The sequence below is a fragment of the Numida meleagris genome, chromosome 1 (genome assembly GCF_002078875.1).
Source record: "Numida meleagris isolate 19003 breed g44 Domestic line chromosome 1, NumMel1.0, whole genome shotgun sequence".
In the NCBI taxonomy this organism is placed as follows: Eukaryota; Metazoa; Chordata; class Aves; order Galliformes; family Numididae; genus Numida; species Numida meleagris.
The window spans coordinates 2,054,566-2,077,576 of NC_034409.1; the positions used below are offsets into that span (position 1 = coordinate 2,054,566).

Consider the following 23,011-nt stretch of genomic DNA (forward strand, 5'->3'; position numbering starts at 1 on the left):
GGTTCTTTAAGGATATCAAATTCACAATGATACAATCGAATCCTCTTATAACATCTTTTGAGTCAGACGGGAGTCTTTTTGTGTTTTAAGTGAGGATCTTGATATGTAAATTAATTTTACAACGTCTCTTTCTCCAGGGGTCCTGAAGGCAAGGTTTTTCCTCTGTCTGCTCACAGTCTGATGAGGGCTAATCGTCTCTTGTCCTCCTCCCTACAGCAGGCAGCACTTCAGGCATTTTTTTGCACCAAATCTGTCATGTGCAGCGTAACCCTGGTGAGGGAAAAGTTGGAGATGGCAGATTGGAACTCCTTATTGATAATATCTCTGATAGCCACGTTGGAGGTCTGTGTTGCGAGTTTTACAGCAAGTTTCATGAGGTCCTGGAATTCCATCCATCAACAAAACCTGATGTGAAATAGTGTGGATTCAACACCAGGAGATAAAAATCAAAATCTCTCCTCCTTCAGCACTGACAATCCCAAAGTGCCATGAAAGTCAAGGAAAAAGCAACAAACAGAAAACAAATGTGGCCTCAGGAGTTTGCTCATAAATTTATATGGCAACAACACTGCATAGAATAGCCTCAGATACGTTATTAAAATCCAGAATCATCCCTGCTAATGTATTATTTCTACCTGATACAAAGGAGATTACCCTGTAGTTATTTTATGTTTTTAACATAATTTTTTCTCCCATCATTAAATATTTAATAGTTCTAATTTCCTTTAATATGGAGTTTAATATGGAGTTGTTTTGGCTTAGATGCTTGGACTATGAACTGAATTGCACCAACAAAATAGGAACCTCTGTGCATGTTTATTAGAGATACCCACCAAAGACAGGAACCCCCATCCTTATGTCTACAATGCCTTGTGCTACAGTAACTACTTGTATCAAGAGAAAATTCAGTACCCCTTCTGTGATCTAGTGCTATGGGGCACCAGCTCGACCTAGAATTGTTATTTTTATTCCCCAGGCTTTCAAAGCAACTATAAGAGATCAAGGCTTCAGCATGCCAGGTACCCTACTGACACAAGGAAGGGACAGAGCACCTCAAAATACAAATGGGCAGACAGTGAAAAGAGGGAAGCTGCCCCAGCATCTCATACCCTGTTCAGTGGTCTGTGCACTGCCGCGTTCTTCTTGATGCTAACACACAAGGAGCCAAGTGATGAGTGCCCTGGTGCAGAATTTATTTGCCCTGACCTGTGTACCCAAGTGTCAGGTGGCTATGTTTAAGTTAGTCACGCTGGGTTCCCCTTGTAAACAATGGAAAGCAATGGGCCCACCCAGAAGACAATGTATTATATCTTAAAAGCAGATGTCTAGGACAGGTTGTATGAGCTTCTTAGTGCAGACACCTATTTCCACTGCTGTCTTCGTGTTGGAGCATGGAGATACAGTGCTCAATCTGTTTCCCTGAGCCTTTCCCATTAGCAGAGCAAAAATAACTCATCTGTCTTCAGTATCAGCTCATAGCCTCTGCCAACAGCCAAGCTCTGTCTTTGATGCACGACTCTCTAAGCCAGGCAAAACCATTATGAGTCATTCCTGCTTTGGTTTTATTGTCTACATTTGTGTAGGAAGCCCAATAACCTTGTTTAGCCTTTTCCCTTAAAAGTGATGTTAGAACTCTGCATTCAAGTTCTGCCTTGGTGATGACATCTGCTTTAAGCCAGCCAACCTCAATATCTGGAAAGAAGGGTCCTAGTGTAGCAGATCCATTCTGGACCTCACAGCACAGCAAGAAGCAATACCACGACAAGAGAATTTGTGTATACCAGAAGCTGTGGATGTTAACTCACAGCCTGAACAGTGTTGTATTAACAGAGCCAAGGAGGAACTGAAAGAATATCATCAGCATCTCAGGAATATCCATACCTCTGAAATTGTGGCAAGTGGGAAATTGTGAAGCATGAAAATGAATCTCTTTGTGGGGCTGCTTAGCAAACTGAGACCAGACTACTTTCACCTTCATCCTCAGAGACAGGTTGTTATGAGAAGGCTGGGACTTCAGCTGACTGCGAGCACAGTGCAAAAAATTGTCATAGCTCCAGTCCCATTGGCTGTAGGTGATTTACAAGTGAATTTAGACATGAATCGCTAATTATGAGGTGAGGAGTCCAGCTACAGATTCAGTGTGCCAAACCAGTACTTCAATGTGACAACAGCACCAGAGTGAGAAAGAACATTTCAAGGGCAAAGCAGTTCTGAGCCCCGCACTACAAGAAAGACATTAAGGCCCTGGAGATGTCCAGAGAAGAGCAACAAAGCTGTGAGGGGTCTGAAGCACAAGTCTTATGGAGAGCAGCTGAGGGAATGGGGATTGTTCAGTCTGGAGAAGAGGAGGCCCAGGGGAGACCTTATTGCTCTCTACAACTGCCTGAAAGGAGGTTGTGGTGAGGTGGGGGTCAGTCTCTTCTCCCAAGTAATACAAATAGGATGGGAGGGAATGGGCTCAAGTTGCACCAGGGGAGGTTCAGGTTGGATATTAGGAAAAATTTATTCTCAGAAAGTCTGGTTGGGCACTGGAAGAGGCTGCCCAGGGAGGTGGTGGAGTCACCATCCCTGAAGGTACTTAAGAAATGCAGAGATGTGGCACTGAGGGACATAGTTAGTGGGCATGGTGGGGGTGGACTGATGGTTGGACTGGATGATCTTAGTGGTTTTTCCCAAACTTAATGATTCTATGATTCTATAATAAGCAGTGTCATGTCTTCCTGGTGTCTGCCTTGGGTTTCTCAATGTCAAAAAAAGCAGCACACAGGAAAAAGAGATGTGAATTGATACTATCCCAGCAGAAGAACCAATACATAAATCATATGAAATCTTGGAGGAAGAGACTTGGCCATCTCTCACACCTGCCTACTGAGTGGACGTATCTGCAAAAACAGTCTGTTCCTCCATATTCAACAAAATGTGGCCTATGGCATGCTCTGTAATAATCTTGGCAAAAAAGTTCTAGTATTTCTCTGACATTTCCCAAAAGGACTTGAGTGAGAGAAGGAAGAATTATATTCTCTGGAGGCCCTTCTGAAAAATCATACCCTTAAAATGTTTTGAGGTCCCTGAACAGCAAATGTGATAGAAGTGGACATTTCCCCGCGGGATGTGATGCTTCAGGCCTGAGCTGTCTTTCAGCGAGGGTCATTTCATTAATTCAGCCTCACTCTGCTACACTCGGGATTCTCTGCATTCAGAACAGGGCTCTGTGCTTATTCTAGACAGCCATTAAGAGATAAGAAGAGTAATCCAAATTTGTATAAAGATTTGAACGGATAGGACCCGAGTTGCATTTAAAAAATAAACGTACAATCAGCATTTCTACTACAAATCAAAAAATAACTCATGAAGTCTAAATCTTTCCACACGCTCGGCTGTCTGTGGAAGTAGTACCATTCACTTCTGCAAGTTCCCTGTGATTGACTGGCAGTGAAATTCAGAAAGGAGAACTGTCCTTAGGCTGATTTGTGAGATAGAAAATGAATGATTGAGTGAAAGTTGTAAAATACTTTGCTTGCAAGTGAGTATGAGCAAACAAGTCTCATATTTCTTCCCATCTTAAGTGCAGAAAGTCACATCACACCAGAGAAAAGGGGTAAAGGCTAGGAAAGCTTTTTTTTTTTTTTTTCTTTTTGGTATAATAATTTAAATTGCATTATTGATGAGTCTATAATTAACATTAATTAGGAATTTTGGAATATTAGACTTTCAAAATATTAATTGGACTATCAGATTCCTGGCTTTCAAAATATTAATCTGCTAACAAATTCTTGGCTCCATCCTTATTGTATATGTATTTCTATATATATCCTTCCCCCTTTTTTTTCTTTTTTTCTTTTTCCATAACAATAGTTTGGAAGGAGAGTAGTCTGTTCCGGGTTTTGTTCCCTTAGGGCTGAGATCTCATGAAGCTAATTCTGTTTTGCCCTGCAGCATAATTTCCAGCCCTGAGCTGGCTTTGAGCTCCGCCAGAGTATCTTTAAGCATCTGTCTTTGACTTGGCTTCACCAGTAATATTGACCCTTCATCTTGCAGAGCAAAATTTTCTTCTACAAACAACAACGTTATTAAGAAAATATTCACCACCTGATTTTCCAAAGGGGATCAAACACTCCTCTCTCCTCTCTTCCATCTCAGCAGCACCCAGGGCTGAAGAGATGAGGGAATTTTACTGCCCCTGACAACGCTCTGTCCCTAAGAACAAAGCCCCACAAAGTAGGAGCTGGCTGCCAATGTCATCTCCAACATAATCAACTATTGACTTAATTACAAAATCCTTTTAACTGATGCACAGGGATAAGATTTTTTTTAAGCATTCCTCATTTGTAATTATTATTTCACTTGTGAATCTTCCACACTCCATTGAAAATGCCATATGGAAAACAAATTAGTTTGTTACTGTGACTAATGTTTACCGCCACTTCTGCTCTGAAGTTTTGGGCCAAGTTTTGAAATCATCAGACCTTTCTCTGGCAAAACTGCCAGTGAGATTGGTCTGTATGATCAAAGTCAGAATTTAGGTAGAAGCAGTGCTGTAAGAAATGGCAGTATGCCTAACCTGGTCACCAAGAGCAATCAAGGAATGTAATAGCAGGCAGTTCTTTATTTAAGCAGTTGCCTAAAAGTATTTTATATGCTAAATATGATAGAATTTAAATTGCATTGCTTTCCTTGGGAGAGGGACGATATATCCTGGTTGCATCATGTTGCTGATTATGGGGAGCTTCATGCCCTCTTAGGACCTTCACAACCTTGCAAGTCATTTATATTTTTCCGTAGCTCAGTCTCTCAATTTGGAATAATATCATACTCCAGTCCTGAAATATGATTTCCTTAATTATACTCTCGTATTGCACCTGTCACTCCTGTCTCATATATTTCCCCTTCACTTTGCTGTTCCCTGATCCTCCAGGGTAACACTGAGCACATTTTTTTCCTTGCAGCATTGCCCTTAATTTCACTGAGTGTAGGAGTTACTCTTAAAGAATAGTGACTCTCAGGGTTATACTCTTCTCTTTTTTGAAGTCTGGCCTTAAATTGGATTTTCTCTCACCTTCTGCTGTTTTCTCAATGTACTCTGTACTGTTTCCCAACAGTCAGTAGTACAAGAAATTCATTTATTGTCAAGGATTGGCCTTATACTGCACATATTTGCTCAGGTAGAAGTCACTGGCTCGCCTTCTGGCCATGTACAGAAGTTTATGGGTTTTTACTTTTCCTTTCAAATGAACACCTGAGTTCTGTGGAATTGGAAAGGGCCAACTAGATATGAATGTGTGAAGTAGGCCAGAGTTTTTGGCTCCTCTGCTCTGGGTATTTAATGAAAGTTTTGATTAAAGTTCCTATGGCTGAGTCCTGCATGAGCAAATTCTGTTCTAACCACCATATGGAATTCCCATTGGTGAGAGCTTATGCGGAGGATGCCATGAGAATCTGTATTAAAAAAATAGTGATTGCTAGCAGAGATCAGAAGGGAGGACTTGGCTGTGTTCAGTAAAACACTTAGTCATCCAAAGATATGAGAACAAAGTATTGAAGGGTGTAGGAGTTGCTTAGGACTAAGGACTTCAGGGTTTGGACTGTTTGTATCATTATGATGTACTATTTATTAATAATAGTAAATCTAATCACTACTTGGAGGACAGGACACTTGGCAACAGTAACTCTATTAGCCAAAATCATGAGTGTTTCAAAACACCATCTGTTGATGGTTACCTCTAAGCAATGAAAATAGAAACCAATCTTGCATAGTGGTTGATGATGGAGCAATCCAGGACTCTAGGACTCTGGTTGAGGACACACGGCTGGTTATAGACTTTATTATTTAAAGGACAACTGCTTTTTAGTGTTCCCATTTTTTTCTGTGTGGATGTCCTGGCTTCTTTTCCCCAACAGTCTTGGAAATTACCGCATTTTTGTCGTATACAATCATTTATTACTAATCCTAAATAGAAGTATAGGACAGAAATGTCCCTTTTGCATCACCAAATGTGTCTCCCAATTATCACAGGCAACCACATCATATGGAGTGGAAAGTATCCTGCTACTACTACCTGAGCAATCTTTGAAATCAAAGAAGACAAATACATTTAAGGTTTCCATCCCGGAGCAAAGCCTAGTATTAAAAATATAGGGCACAACACATATCAATTTAACAGAAAACCCTGTTAATGTTGCAAAGTAAAGCACTTGAAAATTAGGGAATGACAGATTGATTGTTGCCATGGAGAAGTCCTTGAGAGCATTAATCACTGCCTTGAGAGCTGAGATTGAACAGTGTGTAGAAAAGAAAGCACGTGGCCACACATGGAACCACAATGTGAAAGCAAAAAATCACATAGCTGCTCATTAAAGGAGTACCATTATCCTGTACGCTTAAGGTAGGTGTCCTGTGGAAGGAAACAGTATGGGATCACATAATTAACATTCTACATCATGCATATGCACAGTGAATGTTCTGAGAGCTTGCTGGCATCTCTGAACATTTGAGCGCTTGACTATGAAAGTTTGTTCTTTTATGCAGTTGTGATTGAATGAAACATCTGCATTCATTTCTCCTAGAAAAGATGTGCACTGACAGAAGATTTGTTATAGTTTGTACTGCTCCATTTCAGCCCAAGGGTCCTCATTTACAGTGGAAGGAGGGCAATGCTCAGACTACAGAAAGCATGCTTACGAGTCTGAAGATTTGGGTCGTGTCCACACTGTAAGGCAGGTGAGCAACTTGTGGGGCTCTGGTTCTGGTCCCCTTGGCGTTTTGGGTAGGAGACCTTGTGGAGCACACAATGGAGCTGGAGATGAAAGTGGAGCAGGGCTGGGATGAGGATGTGCACCAGACTGGATATACAGGATGCTTCACAGAGCGTCTTCCCACAGTGAAAACACTGAAGTCCTCTCTGCTCTGACACAAGCATGCACAATCTTGAGCAAGACACTCTTATGCTCCGCACCTCAGCTTTTCTATCTGTAAAACAGGGGTAACAGTGCTTAACCTTCCGAACGTCTTTGTGAGCAATGGGTAGAAAGATATTTAAGCTCAGTATGTTATATGGATGCATTTATAAGGTAATTAAGGATTTTTCAAAATAGCAGTCTATGTTTTAGATGGCCACTTTTATTTCTCTCTCCCTGCTTTGTTCCCTATTTACCATTTTAACTGATTTTAAAAAAAAGATCTTACTTTCACTGCTCTTTTATGTGAGCATTGGCTGCCCTTTACTCACCAGTTGTGTTTAATATTCCCAAATTTTATTAACCTGTTATTTACAAACTGCCTAATCAAACAGATTAACAAACCAGACTCAAAACATGACAAAAGATCCTGTGTTAGTCTCTCACTGAGTAAATAATCTGCTTGGCTCGTATATAATTAATCAATGTGCAATTTCACAGAGGGTTCAACCATTCTTGTCCATCCTGGCAAACAGTTCAGTGCTCTGTGTTTTGTTGTGGTTGTCTCTGCTCCAAATGCAAGCAGTCAACTGCGTGCTTTCTTCGAGAAAGGAAACCAGAACACTTAACAGAATGACTCTCTGGAGAAGGCAGAGAACTGTCAGCACAAACTGCAGACCACTGGGGTGTGTGTGTGGAAGGGCCAATGTGTGATCACCGTTCCCTCTGCTAGATTGAGTCAAACTCAGTGATGGACCAGACTTCTCGTACTCATAACTGCCCATACTGGATGCTCTGGCCTCTATCAGAAGGAATAACACTTGACAGAAATTGGTGTGACAGGTTGCTTTGAGGCACGTGAACCTCAGCCAGCTTGCATTTCTGAAAGTCACACTTTCAGCATAGGCTGAGGGGCTTAACGCTGGCAATATCATAGCATGGTTTCCTGAGTTACACTCTCTTGTTTGCATAGGATGACCTCACACAGATCTGAGTAGACATCTGACTTTCCAAAGCAGTGTGAGAGTTTGTTCCTTGTCTTTGTCTTCTATGTGCCCATGATAGGCAGGTAGGTTGATGACAGATAAGTCCTAGCAGTCACAGGCATAGTTTTTTAATGCCAAGTCATTAGGTCACCTACCTTGACCTACACCATTCATAGATGCTATTCATTGAATTTCAACCACTTACAAATAACTTCTGCCTTTCTGACAAAGAACTTGTGGTAGACTCTCAGGTAGGGGCCAGAGGATTTACCATGTCCCGTGGGTTTGTCCCTTGTTGATCTGTTCTGCAAATTGCATGTCTCTTCTTTTAACATCCATCTGCTATCATACTTTATTCTCTTAGATTGAAAAGCTCAAATATTTTCTCTTTGTGGAAGTGCTTAAGCACTACAGTCAAATTAGCCATCAATCTTCTTTGTGTCAAGACAGAAACATCAAACTCTGATTCATTTTCAAGCTTTGTTTTAACCTTTTAATTGTTTTCTGGACTCTTAACTGTACCAACTCTACTTCTAGAATACTTCTAAATTTTGGGGGCAGAATGCCATTACTTGTGTTACTCACACTATATGCAGAGGTAAATTCACCTCCTTACTTTAGTTACACTACTCATGAATTGTTTAATCTCCTGTTTAATTACTAAGGCACCTCACTAACTTAGTTGTCACCCTCTTTGAAGATTTACTACTGGAAAAGTAGTCAGTGTAAATGGAATACCCTGGATGGCAAATAGAGGACTTTTCCGCAGTGATTCCCACAGACTAGTCTTGTTTAAAGCTACTATAATGAGGTAAAGGGAATGCAGGTACTTTTCAATTAAATAAAAATTATCTCCCTGGGGCAATTTCTTCAAGAATATTGTGTAAAGAAACAATGTAATGCTACCCCATTTTCTTTTTGGATACATGAAATTAAGATCACTTGAAGAACAAAATACTTCTTGTTTCAGGCAGTTTCTGGCAAAGTAATGTCGATCTTTTTTTCTCCAATATTGCTTAGGAGGGCATTAGATTTAACCAAAGGTTTACTTTTCTCCCACAGATTAACCATAAGATTGAGGCTAGTTCACTTGGGATGAGTTTCCCTGTGGAAATGACTATAGGAAGAGTTTCAGTGAAGTTAGTATTCAGTCTTGCTTTTTCTCATGAACACTAAGCTACTAACAATGACCTTCCATTCTGGAATAGTTCTGCATGCATTCTATGTTTCATACTTTGCCTATGAGAATGTAATTTCAGACTATGTCAAACAATATATTAGGCATGCTGAACAAGCTTTTATACAGGAAGAAACAAAGTCCTTTTAGTAGCTGTGCTGATGATATTCCAACACACAGTGACTCCTCTAATGCTTGCTGGAGGGATTGGGGATCACAGAATCCTTCCACACAGTGACTCCTCTAATGCTTGCTGGAGGGATTGGGGATCACAGAATCCTTCCAACTTGGGTTGGAAGAGTCCTCAAAGATCACTTAGTTCCAACCTCCCTACCATGGGCAGGGTTGCCAACCACTAGGTCAGGCACTAGATCAGGTTGTCCAGGGCCCCATCCAACCTGGCCTTGAACACCTCCAGGTATGGGGAGTCCACAACTTCTCTGGGCAGCCATTTAATGTTAAGGTTTTAATCAATCAGGAAATGGGGATGAGATACAGGATAATAGCAGGGTAGTAGTACAAGGATGTCCCCACATAACTGATACATAGAGACAGAACACAGTGAAATTCCATTACAGAAGGATGGAGGCTGTTAATATTTTACCCATGCGCCCTAAATTTTTTCAATCTTCCTTTGCTATCTTGCTGGGAAATAGTAAATGACTTTCCCATCCTGTATGATCTCTGAGTTCTTCTCTATGTGCTATCTCACAGAGATCCCAGCCCCTGATTGCATAGAAAAGTACCTTTTGTTCTCATCTTTCCTCTCTCCTTCTCTTGTGTCTTTTTTGTGGTGCCTCAACCCTCTCTGGGCTGAGGCTGAGTTCTTCAGCAGTGAAAGGTTTACATATCACTTGGGATGCTTGCAGAAGCAGACTCCAGGTCCTCATGGAGATCTTATCCCTCCAGTCTGTACTGTTGTGTGCCTGCGAAGCTCACCACAGTCATCCTGTTGCTACTTGCCCACTCTGCCCACAGTGCAGGCCTGTTCCATGACTAGGTGCCTTCCTAGGTGCTGAGGAAACACAAATAATAAGCAGAAGTATCAGATAACTGTTTTCTGGAGAGGAATTGTACATTTCAGCCCCAAAAAGTTGAAGTAGTAAAGGAGGCATCTAATGATACGATGGAAGAAGAAGTGAATATTAACTGAGATTACTTCAAATCTCTCTCTCTTCAGGCAGAGCAGAAAGAATAGATAATGATCAAAAACTGCTTCTGAAAATGCAGCTCCCAGCCCTTGTGACTCAAGCCCCAGTGGAGCGAGGCCACAGAGACTATCAATGCTGAGTCCTTGAGCCCTTGATGCTCTCTGCAGGAGGCACTTGAATGTGTCTAAGATGATGCTACAGCCCAGCCAAGTTTTCTGATGAATAACTCCATAGGGGGCAGAGGCCTGTTGAAGGTCATGAAACGTTTCTGCTGACATTGATGTTAAATACTAAATCCTTCTGCTTTTGTACCAAAGCAGCTTGAACCCAGCTCTGTGCTGCAGTCCCAGCCACTTGTCTATTTATGAAGGCAAGTGCAATGAAGCTGGCACAGAAGACCACCTCTGACAGCCAAAACCTGTCTTCAGCAATCACCTGAATCCACAACTCTCTTTGTAGCATCCAGTACAATCCAGTTATAAACTTCCTTTACTAAGAAATTAATTTTTGTAGTCCCTTACACCTTTCCGTGTATTAAAGAGACGACTTCAGGAGAAACAACAATCCAATAAATGAAAACAAAAAGCTTTGCTCTTTGCCCTGCATTGCCAGAAGCATCTTAATTTATTAAAAAAAAAAAAAAAAGCAAGCAGATAAAACTGAATTTTCATTCTTTGTTTTCTATAGGTTTTTAGAAATTGAAGTGAGGCTTCAATTTCTGTGCCAGACTTGAAGACCATTCTGTATGTCCAAATATGTTTCTTCCAAGAATTTTCACTATTCTAATTCTCTGCCCTGCAGACCTTGTCATATTTATAATGTCGCCTTTAAATGTGTAGTAAAAGTGATTTTTACCATCAGTAGAAGCCCATGGGCTTTGTGCTGACCCAGCATTGCAGCATCTCAGGATAGCTCTAAGCTTACTGTGGGCTGAGCTGGGCATCCTCGTGATGACAAATGTCCCATCGCCAAGGGACACAAGGATGAGTTCAGTGGCCAAGGGCTGGGAACTGGGGCAGCTCTGGCACTGGGTAGCTCTGCCACTAGCACTGGAGACCAGGGGAAGGGGGCAGGAGGTGGGAGAGGAGGATAAAAATGGCTCTGGGGGACTCAAGAATGAGGAGGTAGAAACCTCAACACTGGCATCACCCTCCTTTCAAGGAAGGCCCCTGGGTGGAGATAACTTGTAACCCTGTCCCTGATTTGGCTCAAGGGTCAACCTTGGGATGCAGAAGGACGTTGGCAGGATAAGCATCACACCAGAGATAAGGGGAACAGAGTAAAAAGGCTTTTCTGTATAACAGTTCAAACTGCATTATTGATGAGACTTCAAAAATATTAACTTGTTTGGACTACTATAATGTTACAACATTATCTGATCTAACAAATTCTTCCTTCTACTCCATAACATAAACTTCAGTGCAACAACGTTCTGAGCCTCTCATACCACAAGCAGGTGAATAGTTTTTTCCCTGTAGATGTCTTCATGGATAGTATCATGAATGCAGGGCATTGTTCCAAATACCTGAGCTGTCCGAAGGAATTGAGCCCGATTTCTTCACTGCAGACATTTGCCTGGCTGTTAGACCACTTATGTTAGGCATGTTTTCCTTCTTTAGGAATACAGTTGCATCGGGTTGTTGAGTTACCTCTAAATGCAGTTCAAGTATGGGTGCCTTAATTATGAAACTCATTTGAGTTTAAGGGGACCAACCTCTAGAGGGAGATATGAGCTGTGATAGGGCCATGACCTGTGCTTTTTCTGATCATATACTCATCTGCAGAGCTTGTTCACTAACACTCTTCTGGGCAGTACTGCAGACACCTCACGCTTGGCCAGCCAAGTAATTCTGTTGCCTGAAAGCAGTAGGAGATTGTTGTCATAAACTGGACAAACCACCCTAGGAGACAGACCACAAGCTTTGTTACTGTGCTCCTCTTTTGAAGTAATTTGAGAAACCTATTTGTACAAGATACACCGGACACTTTGAAATGTTTTCACATGCTCTCCAATTGGAAAATATGCTCTATAAAACTCAAAATATAACCTAGAATAGAAGTGCTTTCATCTGACTCATCTGACCATACACAGAGGAATGCATGAATGCACATAGCAACCTGAAAGCAAACCAAAGCTTAAGAAATGTATTGTCAGAGCATGAATTCAGCTCCCTGCACAATATACTTGGCTGTGCCTGGACTGCAGATCTTTCCTCGTAACAAAAGTTCTAATAATCAGTTCTGCAAATGATAATCTGATTTTTTTTTTCCCTGAGTGTTAGTTTCCCTTTAGAAGTATATCTGTGGTATGCTAATGGAGGAAGAAAGGGGAAATATTCTTATCTTATCCCTTGTATCTGCCCCTGCAGATACAACTCAATGGCCCCTGCCCTTGAGTAAACTGCAACTCAGGAACCCTTGAAGTGGCACAGGTGAAGGAAGGATGTGGGCACCATACATACCTCTGGCACTTCTGAAAACCAATCTGAATTGCTGCCGGAACTCAACAGTGCTCTTTACTTGCACAAATGCTTTCAGGTGGAACTCCAGTTGGATCTACTGTTCCTGTTCACGAAGGAACTGTGGTCTGCGGGAGACAGCTTCCTCACTTCTGTTTGGGACTTCACCGATTACTTTTGCTTTATTAGCGTCTGGCACCGCACTTCTGGTTTTCAGCTTCATACATGAGTGTATGCAGAAAGCCACATGAATATTTTTTAACCAAACATTGTGCTTTTGTGCTTGCAGGCTTCATAGCAGTGCTTGGGAATTTCAGAATTACTCATACCATCACTGCTTGGAACTGATCGAATCGTGCTTCTTTTTCATTCATTCAGTCAGTGAGGAAGGCTGAGTTCATCAGCTGAACGGGCAAGCTAGATAAGACAGGTTTGGGAAAGAATTTTTATTGTTCCAAAGATTTCGTATTCAGACATTATAGACTTGAGTAAATTCTAATTGTGTTTCTAACTCTACATTTAATAAATGGACCATGGAGAAGGAAAAAAAGGGCTGTGAGCAGTGGGAGGAAAAAACAGGAAATGAGACCATGAATCAAATCTGGTCTTGGAAATGACAGGCTGGCTACAAATCCTGCAGCTCACTTGCTACTGATGTGAACCACACTAGTCAGATAAAAGTATATCAACATAAATAATCACATATTAATACGACATAATATTAATATATTAAGCTTGGAAGCCCACAGGCGAATCCGAGGGTCCTGAACTGCACAATATGCATTAACTAAATAAGCTTTGCAACAGCTTCCTGTGGATAGTGCTGCAAGGCATGGAACCCAGGCTGCCCTCTGTGGAAAGTACAGAGATCTCTGGGGTGATTTGTGTATAATCATAATCCAATACACAGCGCGTAGCAGCCAACGGGGAAATAAAGAATAATAAAATATTCCAGGTACCCTAGAACTGATCTTGAGGAAGTGGTGGTATTCTGCAGATGGCACTCATCACATGGAGGTCTTAGACACCAACTAGAAATCCAGTCTCAGTCCTGCAATGAGTACGATGAGTAGAACTTGACTTTTTTTTGCTCAGAAAAATAATAATAATTAGTTGTTATTTATTGATGAGGTTGTTAACTTCGATTGCACAGGAAACCAAACCATGAAGATTTGATTTTCCCTGTCATATCAACGGGTAACTGCTGCAGAGAGAGTGCTACTGAGCATGTGGCAAAATTCAAGAATGTCCCTGTCCTAAACTAATGTGAATAAAACACTGTGAAAAATAAAACAATGATTGAAGAATCGATTCTGAGATAAGCCATGGACATTCAGCCTCTGCAAGAGCTGAACTAGAATTGAAAGGGGATGTATTCTGCCCTCTATATAACCAAAGCTCTTAAATAGGTATGCAGAGCTCATTTAGAAGAATTTCATGGCTTAGCTTAATGTGTCCTGCCAATGTAACAGGTATCAAAATTTGTGTCAATAGTACCAAAGGAAGAAGGACCTGGCACACTAGGAATGCACTCATGATACATGGTTTACTGATGAAGTTTTATCTTAGAGCAGAAGGCACCGTGGACTGTTACACCCAAGACAAAAGAGTAATTTCCAGATCTAGAGAACTTGCAGACTTTGCTATTCTATATGAATATACGAAGTCTAGCAGTCTGAGATGAATTTTCAGCTTACACAATTCATAAATACTTTCAGATCAAAGAAGAATCAGAAGCAGTTAATACGCTTGTATTGATTGCTATATTTTTATATGTCACTTTGCTCTTGCATTATCTTTTTTTCTTAGTAGATGTGTATTCTCTGGTAAGCACTAAAGAGAACTGATACGAAAGACCAAGGTTCTGCTTTGGCACTGACATACTGAATGACCTTGGTCATGTCACTTTATCATATGTACCTTGGCAAAGTTTTACTATGACTGAAGGCTAGGACGCAGGCATTTGAGGTAATGCACATATCAAAATAAACCCGACATAGCTGCACAGAACTCCTGTAGATGGATTAACACAGCTGAGTAGTAACATGAATTATTCTGTGCTGAGCTCTTTTTTGATGTTTTACTTATGTCTGCTGCTTGCACTAGTTAGTCTAAACTGGGTTGTTGTTTTTTCTGTGCCACAGGGCAGCCAAATCTGTATACCACATTGGTAAACAGTTGTCTTAAAATAAGCATATTACTTATGAGAACATATAAACCGTTTGAGGTTATACACAGAACAACTTCATTTTCTATTTGCAAATCACTTGCGAGAGTTGCAAAATAAACATGAGTTTATTTGCCAGTTGTTAATGAACATATTTTTGTCTTCAAATGTGTAGTAGCTTTTTCTAACATCGATTTGTAATAGTTTTCATCTCGCAATGTCCTTGAAAGAGCTCTCAGATATGTTTAACAGTCCACCAGAAAAGCTTCTGACATATAGATAGCTCTGGCCTGCAGCGAACAGTCTTTCATTTCCACCTATTATAGGGGAGCCATAAATTCTGGGGTACCTCAGCCCTGCTTTTCCTACGGTGAGTGAACCTTATGGACACATTAAAATGACCCAAAACAATTTGGGGTTGTAATTCTGATCATTTGTTCTTTAAGAATGATCTCTCCCCTTGCCCTCAATCTATGCATATATTACAGCGTTCTGTAATTCCAAGTCATTCAAAGCAAACATAAAAACCCACAGTAGGAAATAGGTGTTGTTAAAACCTTAATTCCTAAATATAAATCTTTCTGCTGAGCAAGATACGAGTATTTTCTCAGAACTCTCCAAGCAGAGGAGAGGACAAATATATTAGAAGAGAGATATTCAGAGTTGGAGAAGGCATTCCCACAACACTTCCATAGCTAAGTGAATAAATACAATTTGACCCTAGTGCAGAAAAAAAAATATATAATACCCTCAGCTTGTTGGTGCTCACAAAATGTCAAGCCAAATAGATACACAGTCCATTTATTCCCTTAGAAGTTTACAGCTACACGGGTGTTGAATTTCTAATACAGACCCCTAATAAAAACTAGTTTAACATTTATAAAAACAGGCATCAACATTACGTCACATACATCAAGAGAACAGCTCATCTGTCCTTGATATATTTTCAAGCAATTTTATTTGGTAGTAAAGTGGCTATCAGCCAATGCTTCAGCAATATCTTAAGCCCCAAGGAAGGCAGATACTGCTGAAATGCCAGCTGACAAACGTTTTAAATCCAAATAAAAATTGCTTGAAAATGTATTGAGAACATGTGAGCAGTGCTGTTGATACAACCAACGTGATGTTTATATCTACTCAGAAAAATGAAATGAGTCAGAATGACAGAGGCTGCAATAATCCATTATGACCAGCAGTAAACACATTGGGATAGATGTCTTGCAAGGGAGTGGAAGGGATCAGTGTCATTCACTACAAATAGGACTGCCTTCCTTGAGCCAGGAAGAGAACTTGGGAGTCAAAACATCTGCTGTACTAACTGCAACCTACTGTAGTAAACCTGCTTTAGCAGGGGCTTGGACTTGATGATCCTCAGTGGTCCCTTCTAACCCTACAAATCTGTGATTCTGTGAAAAAAAGACTTTGCAAATTATTATGGTTATTATTTTTCATCGGTGCAACAAGTCCCAGAAGATGAGAGAGGCTTCGCTATGCATTATATCTTGGCTAATAATAAGATGCACTGAGTGGGTAAAATAAGTGAAGGGGCCAGATGGTAGAAGAGGCAAAACAAGGTATATTCATATAAGCAGAAAAAGACTTGGGTGTACTGGTGGATGGCAAGCTGGACATGAGCCATCAGTGTCCATATCCTGGGCTACATCAAAAGCAGCGTAGTCAGCAGGTTGAGGGAGCTGCTCCCACTCCCCTGCTCTGTGCTAGTGAAGACTCATCTGGAGTACTGTGTCCAGATGTGGAGTCCTTAGTACAGCAGAGATGCGGACCTGTCAGAGTGCATCTAGAGGAGGGCCACAAAAATGATCCAAAGGATGGAACACCTTCCTTATGAGGACAGGCTGAAAGAGCTGGGGCTGTTCAGCCTGGAGAAGAGAAGGCTCCTGGGAGACCAGAGAGCAGCTTTTCAGGATCTAAAGGAGGGGTATGAGAAAGAAGGGGACAGACTATTTAGCAGGGTCTGTTATGATAGGACAAGGGGAAAAGTTTTCAAACTAAAAGAGAGGAGATTTAGTCTGGATATAAGAGAAAAAGATTTTATGATAAGGGTGGTGAGGCACTGAAACAGGTTGCTTGGAGATGTGGTGGATGCTCCATCCCTGGAGACACTCAAGGTCAGGCTGGATGGGGCTCTGAGCAACCTGACCTAGCTGTAAGTGTCTCTGTTCATTGCAGGGAGCTGGACCAGATGATCTTTAAGGGTCCCTTCCAACACAAACGATTCTATGATTCTACGACGTATACCTGCTATGTAAAGGTATTTCTTGCCTCACAATTAGAAAAGAGAAATTCAGAGATGTTTCTGATATTATTGGCATCCAAAACACGGAGTGTTTTCTTAGGTTATACACTAGAGAACACCTTGTTCTCCTCTCAGGCCTCTCTCCAGCACAAATCTCTGCAGTTCTGGCAATCCAGGCAGGCGATCAGCCACATCCAACCTACAGAACAGATGTTATCTGCAGAGCAGCCAGATCCAAGTGAACTTTTTATTTTAGGCAGAAGAGAAAATGTATTATGTGTTACTAACGGTATTCATCTCTCGGAACGAAGACTACATGTCCAAAGGGGTAATGGTAATTACTCAAAGGAGTTAATGGTCCAAGGGGGTTAATGGTAATTTTATAACATTATAAAAACAGATTGAGGTGCCAGTTTGGACTAGATGACCTTCAAAGGTCCCTTCCAACTCAAACAATTCTATGATTCAGGCCCAGGGCTCCAGCACAGCCCTGGGCAACACTCCTCACAAGGCCCTGTCCTGAGGCATTATTACATAGATCTTTGCTTCGGGGGGCATATGTACACCCACACTCCAAATCCAGAAGGTACCCTCACAGAGGGAGTGTGCCCCGGGATAGCCACAGCAGACCAAGACTATCAGTGTTTCCCCACATGCAGCCCAGACCCACACAGCTCCCTTAGCCTGAGCCCGGAGAGAACTACACTACCCAGCGGGCCCTGCGCGGGAGCGCCGCACTCCACCCCCGCCTCTCAGCGCTAAGCATCCCGGGAGTAGTAGTCTGTCGCCTCCCCCTCCTCCCCCCTCGGGAAGTTTGAACTGAAAAAGTTTCCGCACCTTTTCCGGGTGCCTCGCCGCTGTTCGGCGGGTGTGCGCGGTTTCCATGGCTACGGCCCCGTAGCCAATAGGGAGAAGGTTTCTAGACACGAAGGGCGGGGTGAGGCGAGAGACGGTCCAATGAGAGGTGGCGTTGTTGAGGGGCGCGCTGGCAGCGGGTACGGAGAGTCTCCTTGGGGCCGTCCCTGGCCGCGGCCTGGTAGTGCTGGGCGAAGATGGGCGCCAGCGGCAGCACTCGGCGTGTCACCTTCGAGGCGGACGAGAATGAGAACATCACGGTGGTGAAGGGCGTGCGGGTGAGAGCGGGGCTCCCCCGGGCCTGGGTGTCTTCTCCGGGACAGACTTTTCTCCGTTCTCTGAGGGGCACGTGGGGCCTGGCCTGCCCGGCGCTGTCCCTGCGCCCCTCTCGTCTTTCTCCCCGTTTTGTGCCGCTACGCTGCTGGTGTCAGTCGTGTTCCCTTCATGCCTTCCTTTTGGCCTCCTCCTTTTCTTGAGCTCTGCCCCCACTCCTTATTTTCTTCAGGTTCTTCTCCTTTGCTGAGAAGCTTGCTGTGACTGGGCAGCTGGCCCCTCGGCCTGGTCTCCAAGGGCAGGCGGCAGCGTGGTTGTAGGAGAGATGTGTGACTGGAAGAACTTGTTCTGTTCCTTCCCTGACCTCCACGTCTCAGAGCTGCTCATGTCCCCACGTTCTCTTATACGCTATGTGAGCCAGCAGTGTGCTCTTGCAGCCCAGAAGGCCAACAGTATCCTGGGCTGCATCGAAAGAGGAGTGGCAGTGGGGCAGGGAGATGATTGTCACTCTCTACTCTGCCTTTATGAGGCCCCATCTGGAGTTCTGTGTCTGGGTCTGCGTGGGGTCCTCAGTACAGGAAAGATGTGCAGTTGCTGGAGTGGGTCCAGAGGAGGGCACGAGTATGATCACAGAGTTGGAGCACCTCTCCTATGAAGACAAGCTGAGGGAGCTGGGCTTGTTCAGCCTGGAGAAGAGAGGATCCGAGGAGACCTCATTGAGGCCTTCCAATACTTGAAGGGAGCTTGTAAACAGGAGGGAAATCAACTTTTTGCACAGATAGGTAGTGATAGGACAAAGGGGAATGGTTTTAAACTAAAAGAGGGGAGATTCAGAGTAGATGTTGGGGAAATTCTCCACTGAGAGGATGGTGAGGTGCTGGCACAGGCTGGCCAGGGAAGCTGTCCTGTCCATCTCTGGAGGTGCTCAAGGCCAGGTTGGATGGGGCCCTGGGCAGCCTGATCTGGTGGGTGGCTGCCCTGCCCGTGGCAGGGGGGTTGAAGCTTGATGAACTTTGAGGTCCCTTCCAACCCAAGCCATTTTATGATTCCATGATTCTGTATATCCAATTTTCAGTTCACTCTACAGAAGCATTCCTGTTCTTTCCCAGTTTGTGGTGTGCTGTTGCCTGTATCGTAGCAGAGGATGGCTTGTGGCACAAGACTCTGCAAAATCTTGCAGCACAGAAATTTGTCAATAGAAGACACTGCAGTTCATAGCAGGAATGATAAGGTGTCTTTTATCCCTGCTGATAGGGAGAAGTGTTGCACACTGAAGGATGATAGTAACTCCTGCTTTTTTTTTGTCATACTAATATTAGGGAAATATTAGTATTTGTTCTGGACCTGTAACGGTCTTGGTCAAATAGGTGATAGTAACTTAAGTTACTGTTAAATTACTGTCACTGTTAAGTTACAACAGAGTTCATCCTCTTTGTGACATTTAATTCCTGTGCTTGGCGAGCGCTTGTTACTTCGTTGTTGGCTCCAGCTGCTTCAATACTAGGAAGTCCTATTGAAACTTCTGTAAAGTATCCTGGATCTTGAAATACTGGCAATGAAAACTGAGTGATATCACAAGGAATAGGGAGGTACAGATTCATTAAACAATGTTAATCCGTGGGGCATCTCTAAGTGGGTCTGTTTATATACATAGGAATAACTCTGTCAAGTTTAGTTGGGAGATATGATATTAAGGCAAGAAATGGTATGCTGGAGGAATTTTACCTTTTCAGTTGCATATTAGAGCTCAAATTTTAGCAAAACGTCTCTAATGTAGATTTCTGCCAATGAGAGACATAGTACTGTTAAGAACTCTCTAATGAAAAATAGTTTTTAATGAGTAGTCAAAACATGTTCATGGAGTTGATATTCAAGGAAAGTTCTAAGCTGAAAAGTAAGAACTTTCATAATACTATTTTTTTCTGCTAGTTGTAGGTTGCTCCAAAAGTAATGCCTTCTTTTTATTTCTGTGGAGACTACAACAGGTACGAAGAGCATAATAGCACTATTTAGTAGAACAGTTTCTCAGCTGCAAAACACTGTTTTTCGACCTGGTCACCACTATTAGCTATGCATTTTTTGCCAGCGATGAACAAGAGCCTTCATGCTGTGCTCTAAAAAATCTGCACCAGTAGAAGTGATCTGCTGTTGCCACTCCTGAAAGGCACCAACCACCTCATGTGCTCACATCCACTGCTTGGTCTCCATAAACGTTCAGCAAGTGTTGAGGAATGTCAGTGGGTGCAGTTTTTTGCCACACAGAGGAATTCAGTTCCACCTGTTTGCTTCACACACATTTTTGTGTCAGATGCCACTTTGTCAGGATGTCCCTCTTCTGCTGTCTGTTGCACAGCAACAAAATGTAATGGAATGTTGGTGGGAAGGTTCAGCATCTACTGCCATACCACCAGCATCCACCTCTGACATTGTGGACCAATGGGCATTACTTCCAGGGCAGCCCTTGTGCCTTTCTGTGGGGTGCAGTAGATCTGATACTGGGCGCTACTCTTACTCTCAGTTTGATTCCGTGTAATTTGTGACAGTGCTTTTGGGTGTGCACGTGTCAGCAGTAGGATGAACTTTGTGGGTGATGATCCTTGTCGTGACTGCTGTTGCACTGCAGCTGCACAGCATGGTGTTTGACCATCATCCAAATAGCATAGAATGGCAAAAGAGGCTGATTTAATAGAAGCAACGTGTCGGGGGATGGTGGTATATCCTGTATTTGATCGTACCCCTTTCTTGTGTTATGTGAGAAGCAAACTGGTCAGACTGAATCTGGAGGGGAAAGATGGTTGGAATAGTTTATTTTGTATAGTTGATAAGATTTCAGCTGTTTCTGTGTCTTATTTTGAGGCTTTATCCTAATTTTTAAAAAGTTTCACTTCATTTCTGCGGGGGGGAGGTAACGGAGACAAAGGAAGAGATGCATTCTGACTGATGGGGTTGGGGGTCCTATTTTTCAGCTATCTGATAGTGTCATTGATCGTATGAAGGAACCTTCTTCGCCCAGCGGAAGACCGCAGTCTCAGCACCGATCATCTGGTGCAGGTATGTGTTTATTTTCTGTGTTTTAGTAGGGTTGTTCAGGTTATTGTAATGAACTCCTTGCCATTTCATTGATCTGATTTTTGTCTGACACCTAACATTTTTACTTTTGATGAAAGAAACAGCTGATGGGTTCTTAGGTGAGTTAGATTACTCTTCATTTTGTTCTAACAATAAAATTTAGAACGCAACTGTTCTATAGGCTTGGTTTTCTAAGTTATTATCTGTTGTTAAAGGCTCTTTTTTTTTTTTAATTATTTTTTTTTAACTGAAAAAGCCGTATGCTGAAGTATACACTGAGTTCTGAAGTGAAAACTGATGTATTTAATCAACATTGAATTTTCCTTATAGTGAATTACAGCTGAAATATACTTAAGCAAATGATAAAAGAATGATATGTTATTTCCCTATCATGGAAGAGCGAAAATGAGCTGGGTACAGTTTATACAGATTGATGTCTGAAAACGATGGCTTTCTTAACATTTTATATTTCATTATTGAGGTCTGTTCAGTTGCATGTAGTCTAATTTAAAGTAGTTCAGCGCAGTGAACGCGATGTAACTGCTGAAGGAGTGAAAATGAGTGGCAGAGGTTGGAGCTTGTGCTTTATTGACTATGTGGAACCTTTAAGGTTCGAGGAAGGCTTCTTACCAGTTCTCTAGAAATATTCATGATATCAGTAGTCCTAAGGGGCCTTCTGCCTTGCTGTTTACAAAACAAGACCCCGTAATCTCACCTCCTGATAAGAAGTGTGTCAGAGGTGGACCATGCAGCAAGACTTGAATGAGTATCATCTTTCTTTCATCTGAAGTGTAGGAGGTTGGTTTGCTGTTGCTTAACTGAAGATATCTACGGCGTAGGTGGCTTTATCGTAGCTGGGTTCCCTCTGGAGTCAACAGAAAGAAAAAGATATTTTGGAGGACAATTCAGGTACTTTATTTGAAAAGTCTACTTTAGGATGAGACAAACTGCCCTCTAGGAATACCAGGGTGAAGAGTTCAGGTGTCAGGGTCTGTGGGCTTCAAGTGAACCTACCCGAGAATGTTTTATAAGTAATGGCACTCCCAAATGTGCTGCTCCAGAGGTTGTTTTTCAGCTTCCTAAGTGATAGAACTGTGATGCATTGAAGACTGATAAAACATCTTGCTTGCATAAGTAAGGCTTAGATGTAGTAGGGCTGTAGTTTCGTGCCCAAGCTGCCAGGTTGTCCATCTTCTCTTGTTGTTTGAATAGCGTCCATCTGATGATGTACCCCTGTCTTACTGCGATGGAGAAATTATTCTGAGAAAGGATTTACATGAAATAATATTTGTGCATCCTGGCTGCTTTCATTGTGCTATTTGTTGCTTTTCGTTCTTGAACACGAGTTATGGAAATAGCCTTGTGAACAAGAAAGTGGGGTTTCTGGGATGTGGTCACAGAGGTGAGGGCTGGAATGCCTCAAATTCTTTACTAATTCAGTTTGCACATAGCTTGTTCTTCTGTTTCTCTTTATGTGTTGGAAATAAGTCCTTTTTTTTTCTTTCTTTATTGAAAGGCTTAATGAATAGCTCTACCCCTTGCAAGCTTAGGAGATGTTACTTGTATTTTTGCTTTAAGAGGTAGTAATTTAGATGAAGTGCCTGTATTTACACGAGATAATCAAGGTTATACCTCTGTTGCTCAAATGATTTATATTTAAGAAGATTAAATTATACTTAAGTACATGTTGCCATACCACTGTCACTGAATGATTTTTGATGAA

General features: G+C 42.1%; 1 protein-coding gene and 1 long non-coding RNA gene across 5 annotated transcripts in view; one reads left to right on the forward strand and one right to left on the reverse strand.

Moving 5' to 3' along the window:
* LOC110392226 lies at positions 2,632–18,040 on the reverse strand. Of its 2 annotated transcripts, none has more exons than XR_002434264.1 (4): positions 17,929–18,040; positions 12,671–13,084; positions 9,804–10,072; positions 2,632–6,967 (listed from the first exon to the last, which is right to left on the reverse strand). It is a non-coding gene; the product is annotated as an uncharacterized LOC110392226 (long non-coding RNA). The 2 variants fall into 2 exon arrangements; XR_002434265.1 differs by lacking the exon at positions 17,929–18,040 and adding an exon at positions 13,627–13,749.
* CHCHD3 (coiled-coil-helix-coiled-coil-helix domain containing 3) overlaps positions 18,046–23,011 on the forward strand; it is a 164,758-nt gene continuing 159,792 nt past the window's right edge. The window contains exons 1-2 of one of the 3 annotated variants that reach the window (XM_021384293.1): positions 18,046–18,224; positions 21,186–21,270. In XM_021384293.1, the coding sequence (XP_021239968.1) occupies positions 18,144–18,224; positions 21,186–21,270 (166 nt within the window). In that variant the 5' untranslated portion in view covers positions 18,046–18,143. The remainder of the gene's footprint in view (positions 18,225–21,185; positions 21,271–23,011) is intronic. The other 2 variants (XM_021384294.1, XM_021384295.1) reach the window with 2 other exon arrangements.